This window comes from Myripristis murdjan, chromosome 9 (assembly GCF_902150065.1).
Source record: "Myripristis murdjan chromosome 9, fMyrMur1.1, whole genome shotgun sequence".
Taxonomy (NCBI): Eukaryota; Metazoa; Chordata; class Actinopteri; order Holocentriformes; family Holocentridae; genus Myripristis; species Myripristis murdjan.
Window position 1 is genome coordinate 17,276,015 of NC_043988.1, and position 16,277 is coordinate 17,292,291.

Genomic DNA, 16,277 nt, shown 5'->3' on the forward strand with positions numbered 1-16,277 from the left:
TCTATGTTATAAAGAGTTATGTCACACTTAGCAGCCATTATCATGCAAATAACTTGAACTGAAACCGGGTTATTGTCAAAAACTTGCCTGAAATCCCGGACAAGCTACACGTCCTTTTTCAGGGCAGAAGTTCCCATGCCTGACATTACAGATTCATGACGTCATGTTGATGTTTGGGGGCGGTGCCCTGGCTTTGTCTTGCTGCCTTCAGGTGTGCCTCGTAAATGAGAAATATGCATTAAAGTTGGCAACAATACGGACACTAACCCTGCAATCCAAGTGTTTTTGTGGATTTTGAATAATTAACAAAATAAAAACCCGGTAATCTTGACACCACGGCTTAAAAAAATCCCCTTATCCAGTTGTATCACCATGTTGTTTGATTCGGTGTACATATATCCTATAACACCTGAAGGCGTAATCTGACAGGCGGCTCTTGTAAGCTAGCAGAGTTACTAGCTGCAGGTAGACAGCAATTGTTTGTGTTTTCAACCGCGAACAAAAGTCTTTTGGGGAAGTGGTTGTTGAATTAAACGCAGCGACTGGCTTCGACTTTTGCTATCAAGTCCACAAACCCAGGACCTGAAAAGTGACAAGTGAGTGTCCTATCCAGCCAGTTGAACTAGCTAGCGTAAACCAACGTTAGCAGCCGTTGGCCTCTGGTGATGTTTGTGTTGTCCTTACGCAATATTAGATTGTTCATTTACAGGCGAACGGCTCTCACAACTCGAACGATTAATATTATTCTCATTCAAGCTAATGTCAAGACAGCCAAAGGCACAACTAATTAACAACGGTCAGTTAGATTACGCTAAGTAACTAAGGTTAGTAGCATCTGTACCTAACGCTTCGATGTTAACTGCGATTAAAATAGTTAAATTTTAAATGACTTTTAACCTAGTCAGTCTTACATTGTCACAGGATTTATGATGGTTTGATATGCCTAGCTACACGGCGGTTAACCACACCGTTTGATGAATATATGTAGTTGTTGCATTACTCGTTTAGCCGGCTATTAAAGGTAATAGATACTTTGAGGTATCATGGTTGTGATGATGTTTTAATTGTCTTTTGGCTTCCTGGGCAGGTCCTGTCTCTGAGCCCCCCGCCCCCCTCACAGCAGAGCTGAGGGTCGGGGTAAGGGCTCGGGGTGATGTCACACAGCCCTGGTGAAGAGGGGGGTCTCTCTCAGGCTGCCCCTACCGTCAACACTGAGGACTTGTTGAACAGCCCCTCTCAGGCTTTGGCTTGTGGAAACACACCTGAGGAGCAGGTGATTGCATGTGTCTGTGTGTTTGTGTGTATGTCTGTGATATGCCTGTGCATTAAGGCTGTATATGCACACAGTGACCTTGTACATGCAGCCGTGCCGTGTCTTCTAATACCAGCCTATATGTTGCACTGAAATCTCCCTAAACCTCATGGTATAACTCATGCAGATCAGACAACTCTTTCTGTCAGTTCATACATAGTTATACTTAAATAGCTGCCCTCTTTTAACATTTCAGCAGGTGCAATGCACAGTTAGTGTCATGAGCTATTGTAATTGTTTTTGACCTTTACATATATATATTACTACACACAAGGTCATGTGCACAGCCACGTGATTATAGGTCAGAACATTTAAGGACACATTTCATTTGTGATTGTTTGAGCTGCAATCCTGCTAGAGAAAAACAGCTGTTGCCCTCTTTTGCCATACTGGGTGCCAATGGAAATAGTGAGCCCACAGAGTAGGAAGGAGATGTCACGATGTAGAGGTCACATACCGTCCCTCTGTATGTGTTTCACAACGTGGTAAACTTCTGGCCACAGCAACTAGTCCAGAGGACACAAGAAAAAAGCAAGGGTGCCTAGGCAGCAGTCAGTATGTGTCAGTAAACCAGAATACATTCCAAGATGGAGGACAGTATGAGATTTCATTGGCGTTTACTGCTGAAGGCACATTGACTGGTTTGTGTGAATCACTTCCAAAAGGTTTTTGATAAGATCACACTATGCAGCCAACCATTTAAAGGCTGAAACTTTGAGTCATTGCCCAACACTGTACACACACAAGGTTTGCATACTTAGGAAGCATTAAAAACATAAGCAAGATTTTGAGATTTACTTCATAGGATGGGTGTTCCCTGCACCCTTCCTAGTGCCCAGATTTGCAGATTACACTGCTAATCTGATTGTTGATTTGGTAGATTTGTGTGATGTGTTTGTGCTGTTGTTGTTGTTATTGTAACAGGTAGTGGCAGTCTCTGCCTTCAGTGCAGCACATAAGATGTAGTAGTGCAAAAATGCATAGCCTAGCACACTGGAGGCTGTAAGCTCTTGTACTGAGAGATAGGCCTATAGAACGAGCTGTGAGATGTAAGGTGAATGTGGACTGGTGATGGGATGATTGTAGGATTCGGTGACAGCATTGTTTTTGGATCTGTGATATCCAGTGGAAAGAGATTTGTTTACAGTCTGTAGCTGTGTTAGTTGTGGAAAAAGAAGAAGACAAGAGATGGCTTGTAGAGAAGGACAGAATAAAGCAGGGCTTTGTGCGACTGCTCAAGGGGAGGTCTTACCCTTTCCTTTTCCGAATATCCTCTGCTTTGTTTGATGGTCTCAGGTTCCTTGATTGGAGCTTAGCTGAAGGGCACAGACTGAGCTCAGGCTTCTATAATTAGATAATTTTTTAAACTACAGAGATGTGTGGAGGACTGCCCTAAATGGAGTAAAAGGCAGGTTTATATATGGCAGGCTAAGAATTGGAGCAGCGCTGCTGGAATGAAGAAGTAGTATTTGTTTTATGATTTTGACTATGCTGACACTTCCCCAGGTCTCACCCGTGGTGGATGAGGCCTCTCCTTCTTCCACATCATCCTTTGAGATGCTTGACATGGACTCCGTGCCACCTCCTTACCAAGTAGTAAAGCCTCACTGGTTCTTCTGTCGACGGGCTGATGACAACACCTCTTGGCTTCCTTTCAGCAGAGAAGACTCAGAGAAACTAGAGAATGCCTGTGCCAGGTGTAAGTGTACATAAACTGTATATTTATGTTATCTCTGTGGGTATATGAAAATTAGGAAATGAGTAGGAGTGCTATAAACAACTGTGGGAAGAATGAGATGTCATAAAATTGCTGCTTCCAGCACTGGCACAATACGCACTGGGGCTGCTGACACAACAAGTTCATGACTTTTATCTCATATCATCAAGTAGTGATGCATTCAAATTCATAGACAATTGATATCAGCTGTTGTGCACTTTGAAAAGCCCAGTTGGAATTGGTGTGATCCTATTTTCACAGCCAGTGGTGTGTAGTGTATATAGGCAACCTGGAAGCACAGTTTGTGTCTTTGTGTGTTTGTAACACAGATTGGAAGTTGGATGATATTATGTAATAGGTGTTAAACATTAAATTTTAGTTCCTAGGAAGGGTGTTATGTGGCCTTTCCAGTTTACTGACTATCCATGGTTGAATGGATCTCTGGTTGGATGTGGTTGTGTATTGTTGTCACAGGGAGTGGTGAAAATGACATCCCTGCCACTATTTTGGGAAAAAAAAAAAAAGATGCCAACTCTTGTAAAATTATTTTTGCTAAAGGGAAAAATGCCTTGTCAATTAATTTAGATGTCATCATACGACAGTATTTTATAATATATAATATCGAAAACCTATATGTATAATATATAGGTTTTTGAAGATAAAATTTTTAAAATATTCACAGCTCAATTCTTTGTCAGTTTTTCAGTAATGGATTGTATTTAATTTTTTTGGAATAAAATAATCACTTTAAATCTATGTGTGTGTGTGTGTGTGTGTGTGTGTGTGTGTGTGTGTGTGTGTGTCTGTGTGTGTCTGTGTGTGTCTGTGTGTGTGTGTGTGCGTGTGTTGGTGCATTGTGCAGTAGGAGAGAAGGAGGATGTGGTGGTAGCTGTGGATGGAGAGCGGTACGATGTGCGTGTCAAGGAGAGGCGGCGCTATGCCGTGTACTGGGATCAGGCTCCCTCTGAGGTCCGACGCTGCACCTGGTTCTACAAAGGAGACAAAGACACAAAGTTCATGCCCTACACCGAGGACTTCAGCAACAATCTGGAGGTAGCCGGACTACTCATCACCAGAGTGCTACACATGTACATAGGACTGTTATTTACACATTTTTTTTGTCTTTTAACCCTTCCTCCATTCTTCCCTCTCATCCTCTTATCTCTCAGGATGCCTATATGATAGCAGTGACTCTGGATGAGTGGAAGAGGAAGCTGGAGTTTCCCTCAGGAGAGACAGTCATCCTGCACAATCCCAAGGTATGACCTGCTTAAATTATAAATGATCAACATACAACAGATTTAAGACATGACAAAGTTCAAAACCACCTTACTAGATGATTTTTTAAACTTATGTATAATGTTTCCCTTTCGTCTCTCAGCTAATTATGCAGTATCAGCCGATAGGTTTGCAGGATGAATGGGTCTCTTCCCCCTCCGAGCAGACCCGCCCTCGAACAGTCAAGAGGGGAGTGGATAACATCTCTGTAGAAATACCAGATGGTATGTGTGTGTATGGGGATTCTGGTAATGTTTATGCCTTACTGTAAGCATGATTCACAACATCTGACCTGTGCAGCTCTGTGTTAACCCCACCCTACCCTGTGTGTTTTCAGGTGAATCAGAAAAGGTGGATCACCTTGTCTTTATGGTCCATGGCATCGGCCCTGCATGTGACCTGCGCTTCAGATCAATCATACAGTGTGGTAAGTGTCTGTGTTTGTTGATGTATGTTCATGTTTGTATGTGTGTGTTTGTGTGTGTTTTTATTGAGGATTCCTTGTCTCTTTCTCCAGTGAATGACTTCAGGAGTGCATCCCTCTCCCTGCTTGGCACTCATTACAAGCGTGGCCAGGAGGATGGTAAGGTGGGCAGAGTGGAGTTCCTGCCAGTCAACTGGCACAATGCTCTGCATGGAGATGCCACTGGCGTGGACGAGTAAGTACAGAGAGAAAGAGACAGGGCACCATATGTGCACATGCCTATTTACAGAGTGCTGTGAAACGCAAGCTTTAAATCTCTGTCCTTACTGTGTTTTTCGTCCTTTAACCCCCTTCCCTTCCCTCACTTCCTCTCTCCCAGAGACATCCAGAGGATCACTCTGCCGAGCATCAGCAGGCTGAGACAATTCACCAATGACACTCTGTTGGACTTGTTCTTCTATAACAGCCCCACCTACTGCCAAACTATAGTGGACACAGTGGCGTCAGAGGTGAACAGGTTGCATGCTCTTTTCAAACAGAGACACCCAGAGTTCACCGGGGCAGTTTCTGTAGTGGGGCACAGCCTGGGTGAGAAAAGTGCACACACACACACACACACACACACACACACACACACACACACACACACACAATGTACAGTCAGAGAAAAGTGAAACATAAAATGACAAAATGATGAATTTCTTTTTCTTTCCTCAGGTTCGTTGATCCTGTTTGACCTGTTAACCAATCAGAAGACTGGTTCAAGAGAATCCAACAGAGAAAGAGTACAATGACATTCGCAGTAATAGATAACATCATTAAAATATACTGATACAGATTATTGCAGATTTATCTACATGGAGATTAGAATATCTCTGTCCCAATCTGTCCTGTCCATAAGGTGACCTGTGATGACCCCTGTCCACTTAGCTGTGACAGCCTGGAGCAGACTCTGATCAGACTGGGCCTACAGGAGTATCTGGCTACACTACAGAGAGAGAACCTAGACCTGGAATCACTGGTAACACACACACACACACACACACACACACACACACGCAAACACACACAACAGATTTCATAATCTTGACTACAAACATTTTCCAGTATATGGAATTCTAGATCCAACTCATATGGGGAAAATGCATGGGGTTCTCACATAATCTTCACAGTGTGTGATTTAAGCTGGTGTTTCAAACTTGAAAGTTTTTCTCTCCATGTTTATCTTTCACATGGAACTGGATCCACAGAGTCTAGCATTCAAACCACAAAAATTGTTTTGCTAACAAAAAAGCATTGCCATGCTCATTAAATACACCTGGCTGTGCTGTTACCAGCTTTGCCCAAAACGTTTATGACTAGGTGAATCATTTTAGCTTGCTCATGAGCCAATAAAAATACCTGCTAAGCTTGCCACTGTATCCATTTTCTACAGCCAATCTGATACCTTGTACAAGGCTGACACCAAAAGTGTTCAGAGGTGAAAGGAACACTGTAACTACTTGTGCGACCCGACATCACTGGTGGTTAACGATTTAGCAATTTGTTATCTTAAATTACACAGATCATGTCCAGGTCATAAAAATATGCATAGAATTTTCTTTTTTCCTTTACAAATAAACATCAAAATATCATGGATTATTTTGAAGGACTTAGGAAAACCCCATTCATTTCTTCACTGGACAATAATGTTTTGACCTGAAAGTCTCGAAAATGCCAACAAATCAGAGGCAAATGATGACATTGCAATGATGAAAAGTTTCAAGCTCAAATGGTATGTGGGATTAGTTAATTCACAATTCTTGTTGTGTTTCTTAAAGGCTTTGTGCCAAGAAAGTGATCTTAAAGATCTTGGAATTCCTCTCGGACCTCGGAAGAAGATCCTGGACTACGTTAGGAGGAAACAAGTACAAGAGGTCAAACACAGCCTGAACCCTTCCTTTGTTCTTTTATTTATTTATTTATTTATTTCTAGAATATTTAGTCAGAGTGACCACTGGTCCACCTCTGTTCATTTCCTTACCCTGGTGACTGTAAATTTACTCTTCAGAGTTGGGAGTAATTCAGTTAACTCTTTACTTTTGATCTAAACAGGACTGTACAGCAGGCATGGTGCCTCTGGCCCCAGGGCTACAAGCTCCACCTAATGATTCCTCAGGCATTGATCACCATGGTAACCAGTCTTCAGGGTCGACACCACAGCAGGCCCAGCTGCACAGAGTGCAGTCCGTCACCAGTGCTGTAGACTATGAGTACTTTGACGTGGGCATCGGACAGGTAGCAGTGATGCACCAACATACTCTTACTTGTGCTTGGGAGTAACAGAGGCTGAATGCTTTGATATGTCATGTTCCTGCTTTTCTCCTCTCCGTGCTTGCCTGGACAGACCAATGGAGGCATAGCCAAAGGCCAGGTCTGTCTCACATGGTGGCCCCATGTTGTCAGTTTTTGTCCCTAGTTCTCTCTGATTTCACCATGCCTGGAGTTACTCCTTACATGTGGTCTGGTCAGGGAAAACACTTGTGGGATTCAACATGAGCAGAAGGGTTTCCATGGCTAAGTCATATTATGCTGTAAAAATATGATTTAGACTTTATCCAGATATACCCCAATGAGGTTGTATATCTCCAGTACTGCACCCACCTCCTGCCTGTGCTGCTAATGTCCCACATGCATGATTTGTTTCCTGGTGTCTCCTTAGCTGCTGTTATGCTCCCTGACCACCGCCTTGATGTATTGACAGTTTGGTTATTGTCTTGAGTCATCATTGTGCATAAGAGGAGTATTAATTCAGTTGCATCTGATAATATAGATCTATAGATAAAATTGTATTAAATCAATGTTTCATCAGATTTGGTAGAACACACTTTGCTTTCTTATTCTCTCCCCAGGTATCCATTAACTACCCACAACTGGCCTTCCAGCCTCAGACCTTTTTTGCTTTTGGCTCTCCCATTGGAATGTTCCTGACTGTCCGTGGGCTGAAACATATTGATCCCAACTACACCTTCCCCACCTGCAAGAGCTTCTACAACATCTACCACCCTGTAAGTAGTCACCTACTGACTGCATCTCCTCAGTCCAGCACTTATTGTACACTCATGGCATTGCACGTATTTTCCCCCAAAAAAGATTGGGTTTTGGGTAGTCGAGTAAGCTACACCTGCCCAGTCAGTGCATCCTGGTGTGACTGAATGATGAATTGATGGAAAAGGTGTATCTGCAGCATTTGCATGTACTGTTGGTGGTAAACAGAATAATCTCTATCCTCTTGTCACCTAACCCTGAGATGATGGAAGAGCTCATTTATCAGCAGTCACCAGTGTTATACATGACTCACAAAATGTGATTGGAAAAAAAAAAAAAGATTTATAGAGAACATTTTTTATTGAAGATTCTTGACATTAAGCCTCCTACAGAGCATATCACTCCTACTCTCAGTGAAATTGTCTTCAGATACATAGAAGAAATAAAGTCAGAGAAAATAGTTGTAATTAAATAGAAATGATTTAGTAAGATGTTAAATCAGTAAGACAAGACAAATACAGACTTGCTGTAGTGTTCTCCATATAATCAGTATGTCTAAGTTTTTATTTCTGTTGTTCTAGGCTTGGCGGATGAGGTTTGAATCAGTTTATGGTCTATTAGAGGAAGTGCCCTGTGGCCTCATTTATAACCTTTGGGTATGCAGGAAATTGGCCTGAAAACAGTGTTTGCAACTCTTCAGGCAGATTTTCAGAGTGACAAAGAAAAATTTGGCATGAGAATCTTCGCATGTCCAAAGAAACTTTGAGTATATGAAATGATGACTCCAATGGCAAAATAGTAAAATAATGTTCAAGTCGTCCTTTCACTCAATTAAAATCAAATACACACCCATATGATGAAGATATCTATCACTATCTCTCTGTCTCTATCAGAGCGTCATCACACATGAATACCTTCTGACTCACTTTATTCTGAAAGCCTAAACATCAACAGCACACACTCCTCACACAGTGAGGCGCCCAAACGACATCTCCTTTCTTGCTTCCACCTCTTTGATGAGAACTGAAACTATACCCTTTGCCCTGCACTCCCATTGTGCAGTTTTCTTCCCAAAACAAAGTGAATGGACAAACACCTCAATGTATGTATCAGCCTTTATGAAGGGCATTTCTTGAGCAAATTGGTTAATAGTTGGCATTCATGGGGTGGTAGTGGACACTTGTGCACATGTGAAACCTTTCAAGTAGATTTGTGATTTTAAAAGGGAACTGTGTGCGGATGTGCATATGCACAGTTTTATAAATCTGAATATTTTTATTGGACATACTCTGTGTTGACACTCAGTGAGGCTCTCCTCTGATAAGAAAAATATTAAATAACAAAAATCTGTCTTTTTTTCCATGTGTGCATAGTATGACCCTGTGGCTTATCGGATAGAACCCATGATTGTTTCAGAGGTAGATCTGGAGCCCATGCTGATTCCTCACCATAAGGGTCGCAAGAGGATGCATCTGGGTATGCCTGTCTGTCTCTGTGTGTTTCTTTCCCTTTCTACATAAGGAACATCATGTATCAGTGTTTTTTTCCCAAATGTCAATAATGTCTGGTCTTTCTGTCCCAAAGAACTGAAGGACAGTTTGGCTCGAATGAGCATGGACCTGAAGAATAATGTCTTGGGATCATTGCGAACAGCGTGGCAGTCCTTTGCCAGACTACCTGTGGCTGCACTGCCTCCAGTGGAGGATGGAGAGACTACAACAGAGACAAACTTTCAAGACACACAGGGTATAAAGCAAGCACCTGTCCCTAACTCTGTTTATGTGTGAGCATGTGCGTTTGAATGGGTGGATGTTGTGTGTATGTGCACTTACAAAAAGTGTGTCTAACCTTGTCTCCTCGGCCTCCTCTCTGAATGTTGCACCCCTCCCTTCTTCTCTCCTGCTCTATCTCGTGGTTGCTCTTACTGCCTGCATCCCTCACCCCTTTACCCTGAACCTCAGCCTCAGCGGCAGTCACTGCTTCTGCCAAGACGGAAGAGAAAAGTGATGATTTTTGGACTAAAATAATGGAGTGGCCCAGGGCCCTTCATATGCATTACTTCCAAGGTAAGCCAGGACCCTCTTGGCTAGAAAGGTCTGAGTGAATGAACTCATTCTAGCTTATGATTGTTTAATGGTCTGGTTTACCACCACCCAGTCCTGTTTATACAGAGAACTTTCTGTTAAGCTGCCTGATATGATGAAAGTGAGCCTGTAGTAACCTGTCTCTTATTCACCCTCTTATTGGATTTCTGCAGTAAACCTCTGTGTCCATTACCCACGCATTTTCCTGAGCACAGAAAGTGGTAAAATTAACTCCCACCATCACTTTTCATTGCAGACAAGTGCCACTTGATCTGCAGTGTTGATAAACACTATTGTACTCAGTTAGAGTGGCTTATTTCAGCACCTTCACTCTCACAAAAACAAATCTCACTATTGCCATTACTGCAGCATGCTCTTGCTGTCCCGCACAATGCCTGTTCTGCGCAGCTTGTCTGCTCCTCCCTGTCCCCAAACCTAATTACACTACTCTGCTCTTACATACATCACTTACACATGTTCATCCATCCTTCAAATGAAATTTGCCTGTAATGATAATTTCTCCTGGCCCTTCCATCTCTCTGTGTCTGACAGTTCTGATTGGCTGGATGCATTGCTTGTTTCACCAAGCACCAAATATTGAAGAAACTAGTCCCTCATAATCCATGTACTTTGTAAGAGCTGACCAAATAAGACAACTTGGACAACATCAATCGCAGTTGCATGTTTTTCAGACAGAATATGTGGCTGAATATCAGCTTTTAGGGAACATCATTCAGCAGCAGGTCACATAGCTACATGTTCTGCACATTTCTACAACATCCATGGAGCTACAACTATCAATTATATATAGGTATATATTTATATATATAAATATATATTATTTATATATATAAATAGGTCAAGGGCACCGCACTTGTTTTTTGAATGCACAGTGAGAGAACATCCACTGTGCAGTGAAATTTCTTAATAGCTTTTTTCAACCTTTTGGAACCTCTTTGTCTCACCTTTGAATCTTTTTATTTGTTGCTCCTCTTTTTACAGAGGGCCATGTCTTTTCATTTACAGCTTTTCTTCCCTTGTTTACAACATCAAATATTTTGAAAATTCCAAGGTAGGGAGAAGCACAGCAATGTTTTATTATACCTGTCATTTCTCAGGAATTGGTGGCTATAAAGAAACATTAAAATGCAAATGGAGGCCTGCCTGTAATTTTCAAATAACAGCCAAATTAGCAATGCATCTGGGATAAGTGACATTATTGTGTAACTTGATTTCTTTTAGTTCTCATATAAAGTACACATCTTAATGTTGTATGGAAATACAAGACAGTAAATTCAGGATACGATTGTCTTAAATAGTCATTCAGAAGAAAATAGCAGCAATCAGTTTCTAGATCTACAACCCTTTAGATGTGCTGTAGCTGTGATAAGGCAAGAATTTTTATTAGGTCCTTGTTGATGCAAGGACATAATAAATGTCTGAATTGCTTGTGGCAGTAACCTTCTAGGCTTTCAAGTATGGTGATTCTTAAGACAACATTGTATGATAAATGGCTTTGTAAAACAACAAGTCAATGGCACTAAATAATCATCTAAAACTATCACTGAACACAATACTAGCCCACTTTGACAATTATTTTAACATCTTAGGTAACAGTTGCCGTGCTGATATGTGCAACAACTCAAAGCCAACAGCTGTACAAGTTGACTGTATTACCAGTTGATAAAATAGACGTCTGCGCATGAAAAATGGGGTGTCTGGTTTTTATTGGTAAAAAAGTTGCCTTTTAGTGTGATCGATCGAACTAAAACATATTTTTAGGTGTTAGGTGTTAACTGACATCTCAATGTTGTTTGATATAGAAAACAAAATTAGGTGTTCCATCCACATGTAACTGCATATGTTGAACTGCCAGCAGTTTCAGCACTAAACCTTCTGAGGTTCAAATTCAAAGCCAAGTAAACACTGGATGTTTTTCAGTATTGTACTTGTGTGAAATCAGATTGATATTACAGCTGCTCCTCCTGGCCTCTCCTGCCCCATAATGCATTACAGTTTTCAAACTAGTGGGACAGGACGGACAGAACTGAAACTGGATATACCTACTGGCCTGCATCAAACAGAAGATAACCTTAGCGAAATACAACTTCCAAGCAAAACCTTACACAGAGAGCACAGAGCTTTAAATCCAAGAGCTGATGTAACACTTATGTTATTCTGTTTAAAAACAAAACAAAATTACTCAAACTAGTCAGAGCCTCATTAAATCATCTCATACAACATGTCCAATCATTGAGTGTCTCTGGGAATTTGTGATTTTTCAATCACTATAAATGGTGCTGGTTTTGGAGAAGATGTTACCCAGGATTGATTAACTTTTGTGTGTCTGTGTGTGCATCTGTGTTTGCATAGATGAACTTCCTCAAAAATAAATGGTCACTTTCAAACAAACACATTTACACACAATACAGATGAAGCTCCACTTTGTTCCAGTTCTCCCGTCTGTCATCTGAACGGGCCTCACTTTACTAAAAAGGATGAATGAAAACAGATGGATGCCTGCCCAGTAGCTACTGTACTGTGCTGTCCTTGTCTGTAATGTGTGTGATCCTCACACGATGAGATAAGGCTAGCCTTATCTCATCGTGTGAGCCTGTGTCTCATGTCTGTATGCACTCACGTTAATCCCTGTTTGACCTCTGTCCCTGCAGCAGTGTGTGAGGAGCCAGAGTCCTCCTCAGTGCCAGCAGAAGAGACAGAGGAGCGTGAGATCAAAGTGGGCATGCTGAATGGAGGACGAAGGATAGACTACGTACTGCAGGAAAAACCCATTGAGAGTTTCAATGAATACCTGTTTGCCATCCAGTCTCATCTTTGCTACTGGTGAGTCATCACCTGTTGCGTTCCTTCATATTGTGTGTTTCAAATCTCCTCTTTGTTGTATTGCCTTTTATTTCCTGCTTTATCAGGCTTTTTTTTTTTTTTTTTTTTTTTTTAAATATTGAATGTCCTCTCTCCTTTGTCTGTCTTACAGGGAATCTGAGGATACGGCTCTGCTGCTGCTGAAGGAGATCTATGACAAGCTGGGTGTGGCTTTGGAACAGCCACAGCAATAATACAAAATGATGACTTACAGACTGACTGAGTAACATGTGATAACCTTGATATGAAAGTAAAAAGATGAAGGACAGGTGGCAGAGCCGGAGTCTCTACAATCCTCTAACAGTATGCCTTAATGTGTGGGTGTTACCTGACTGCCCCGCCCTCTGCTCAGACAGTGGAGCCTGTTTGGCTCTAGATAGATGACTGTTTACCTAACACCCCCATGTAGGACTGGGACTGAACTGTGTTCCCCTAGGATGGAAAATAATGCTCCTGATCTGCCTGAAGACTCCAGTTGGTGTCTGACATTTCTTTTTAGTCTACCATCCAATAATCACTTTCACGGCCCTCATCAGCACTTTTCTATCTTTGAGCTTTCTTTTTCTTGACTTTGCACTTTAAGTTGCTAGCAATCATTCTCGTATTTTGCATACAGTTGACTAATAATGCAGATATGTAATTACTATCATTTGTGCTCAGCAGCACATTTCTGTTTTTGACCTTAGAAACTTGAAAGTGGACTGTTGCACTGACAGTCGTACAGTCTCTTTTGAGGAGGTCAAAGCACCTTAAGCCATGCCTAAGACCTTATTACAATTATCCTTTGATCAGGCCAGATGGTTTCTTATTAATAATTTAAAGGTGTTTTTTGTAACATGAAGAATGCAGGTTCACATCTTGTCTGTTACATATTTTCTTACATTTACAGGAATACTGTATGTCGGCATGTAGGACACTTGACACCAAAAGCTGCTACTCTTAGAATTCTTGTGCAATGTAACATTAATGTTGATTAATGTCACTCCTTTTTATTTCCCCAGCTCTAATACTGACTAGCATGACAAGTTTGCTTCTAATAACATTATTATTTATTTGCTTGAAAAATCTCTGAAGTTAATTTTTTTAATCATACCATGTATATCTGAATGAAGTAAATCTTTTGAAGAACTGTATTAGAGATGTAAGAAGGTGTAGAAGTGCGGGTTCTTGAAAAAGCCATTTCTCTTTTGACCCTGTGTGTGTGTGTATGTGTGTGTGTGTGTGGCTCAGCATGCTGCACAGGAAGGCCAGTCACACCCTCAAACCCTAAGGTGTTTGCCAGCCCTTACACGTTCTGCTCTATCTGCTGTCTTGCTGACACTCACAGTTCCACCTTAACTGCAACACATTCCCCATTGTAATGGATCATCATTTGCAAGGCAGACCATTGTCCCACACACATTTTTATGACCTGGGGTATAAGGGCAAAATCACATGTTCCTGTTTGCTCTTTCATATTTAGACAAATACTGCTCTGTGCTGCATATATTGCATGCACTAACTCCTTTGCTCTGTCAACATGACTCAGATCTTCCTCACTGGTTCACAGCTTCCACCAACACTCAACATGACGTTTAACTCGTATATTTGGTGTGCAGATAAATGTGGGGAATGGTTTCCTCTTTCCCCTCGAAGTATACAAGTACACTAATATTCAAATGTCTTCCCTTGTAAATTTGGGAAGGAAGTTTTCCCCCAACCTTGCATCTCCTCTTTGTATTTCTAACAGATGTGCGCACAAGCAGCTCTATACTAGTCCCTGTCACTGATAACTTTAAGCTATGACAACTGTCACCTGGCTGTAACTCCTTTACACTTCATCATCATCATCATCATCATCATCATCAGCGTGTGAGTCCATACTTCACACCAAAAACAAAATGTATTCCTTTTTTAAGTACATGCACTGCCAGTATGGTTATGTGTTGTGTGTGCCATAATACAACATTAAAAGTGTATTATTTTACTCAGCAGTTGATTGGAGCGTGCTCACTCTGGTCAGTGTCATGAAATACAATCAGTGAGCCAGCAGTGCTTCTGAGTAGACCATGACAAGAATGATGTCAGCAGAAAATGTTCATATGAGCCTTATAAACAAAACTGAAGCTTTCAAGTGATGAGTTGTATTCGCAATTTATAAATTAGGGCCAATGGGGAACTTGTATTGAATATAACAATCCTTTTCCGAAATTAAATCACCACAGTATTCTGGTACTCCTTAGATAGGCATGTGCAAAATTAATAAAAAGAAAACTATTTTCAATTTACACGTAACAAGAAAACTATGGCGCATGCGCAATGGTTTTATTATTGTTCAGAGGCTAATTGAACAACCGTGAAAATCGTGGACCATGAGGAAATGTAGTTTCTCGTCACTTTGTAAGAGCTGAAAAGTAAGTTTGATAGGCAGGGTTTCTATCTGCCATGTTTCAGAGGAACATTGCTCGGTTTAACTCCAGGTAGCACGATACTGGGTTTTGTTAACGAAGCGATCAGCTGTGATGAAGTGGAGAAAAGGGGTCTTTTTACAAGCAGTTGAAAGTGATAAAGTTCTCTCATGTCAAACATGAAGCGTCCTTTAGATGCTACTTGTTTCGCTTTCATGTGCGTGGTCGTGGCTGCAGGAGGGGGGTCGTGGCCTGTGAAGTGACTCAGGACCTCCACAGCGAGCCTCGTGACTCTGGAGTGGGAGAAAGTTATGCACTGAGCCTCTCGGTTCCTCAAAGACAGGCCTGTTCAGGACAGCACAGGCTTGACTCATTCAGAGCTGGACCCCATGATGATTAGTGCTCTGAAAATGACAAGATCTCACAGTCTGTAATGTAGAACATTTCATCAAAAGAGACTTTCTTCATTGCACATTTAGTCAAAAGAGACTTCTGAATTTGCTGGGATGGAGCAGACATAAATCTTGAGGTATGGGTTTTCTTGCTTCTTTATGAATCACTACCAGCTGCTTGCTAATAGGCCCTTTGCTGTATCAGCACTGAGAGGATGTCCTAAAATGAACTTAAGTAGCTTTCGGTGGCTGTTGTACATAGTGGGGAAACTACGTCTGTATTCACAGGAATGTGTGATCCTGATCTGCCTTACATTGGCCTTGATTAATCCCTTCTTGTCCCCCTGACTGCAGCATTTGTGCATCTCTGAACTTTTTGTTTACTTGTGAGATGTGTGCAGGATCCAACTGGGATAAGGTTCATTTCTTGCGAAAAACATCAGATTGAAAATGATGAGATTAGGCAGTGAGTGTGTGCCAGCAGAATGACCTTACAGTAATAATGAAACAAGGAGGCTGTGTGAGAGTGTGCACGGATGACCGTTTTGTCATGGTAACTGTGAGGGGGGGTCCAAGTGCGTTCTGGGCCGCAGAAGGTAGTGAGAATGTGGCAAAACAAGCAGAACAGTGTCACGCCACCATCCCATCATCCTCATCTCCAGTTGTCCCTCCCCCTTCTATTTCAAATCTGTTATTCAGCTGAGTAACAATAGAAGAGAGTCTCTCTCTGGGACAATACTCCAACCCCCACCACCAGCCCCCCCCCAACTCCA

At 41.7% G+C, this 16,277-nt stretch overlaps 1 protein-coding gene across 3 annotated transcripts; it reads left to right on the forward strand.

Annotated features, from left to right (window-relative positions):
- The first annotated feature begins 429 nt into the window (after positions 1 to 429).
- ddhd2 (DDHD domain containing 2) lies at positions 430 to 14,694 on the forward strand. Of its 3 annotated transcripts, XM_030060298.1 has the most exons (19): positions 430 to 596; positions 1,088 to 1,273; positions 2,819 to 3,011; positions 3,892 to 4,082; positions 4,199 to 4,288; positions 4,411 to 4,531; positions 4,645 to 4,734; positions 4,825 to 4,966; positions 5,111 to 5,319; positions 5,449 to 5,516; positions 5,633 to 5,752; positions 6,552 to 6,647; positions 6,826 to 7,008; positions 7,118 to 7,144; positions 7,623 to 7,778; positions 9,132 to 9,234; positions 9,343 to 9,504; positions 12,515 to 12,686; positions 12,838 to 14,694. In XM_030060298.1, exons 2-19 carry the CDS (start codon positions 1,154 to 1,156, stop codon positions 12,917 to 12,919), a joined length of 2,325 nt encoding a protein of 774 aa, XP_029916158.1. In that variant the 5' UTR covers positions 430 to 596; positions 1,088 to 1,153; the 3' UTR covers positions 12,920 to 14,694. The 3 variants fall into 3 exon arrangements, with proteins under 3 accessions (XP_029916158.1, XP_029916159.1, XP_029916160.1); XM_030060299.1 differs by lacking the exon at positions 7,118 to 7,144; XM_030060300.1 differs by lacking the exons at positions 12,515 to 12,686; positions 12,838 to 14,694 and adding an exon at positions 9,720 to 12,031.
- Positions 14,695 to 16,277: the final 1,583 nt, after the last annotated feature.

Bases quoted from the DNA above. Each gene is read 5' to 3' on its own strand.
- ddhd2 (XM_030060298.1), top strand. From the start codon at position 1,154: ATGTCACACAGCCCTGGTGAAGAGGGGGGTCTCTCTCAGGCTGCCCCT. The intron at 5,320-5,448 runs GTGAGAAAAGTG...TTCTTTCCTCAG, and splicing joins TGTAGTGGGGCACAGCCTGG to GTTCGTTGATCCTGTTTGAC. The intron at 6,648-6,825 runs GTCAAACACAGC...TGATCTAAACAG, and splicing joins GGAGGAAACAAGTACAAGAG to GACTGTACAGCAGGCATGGT.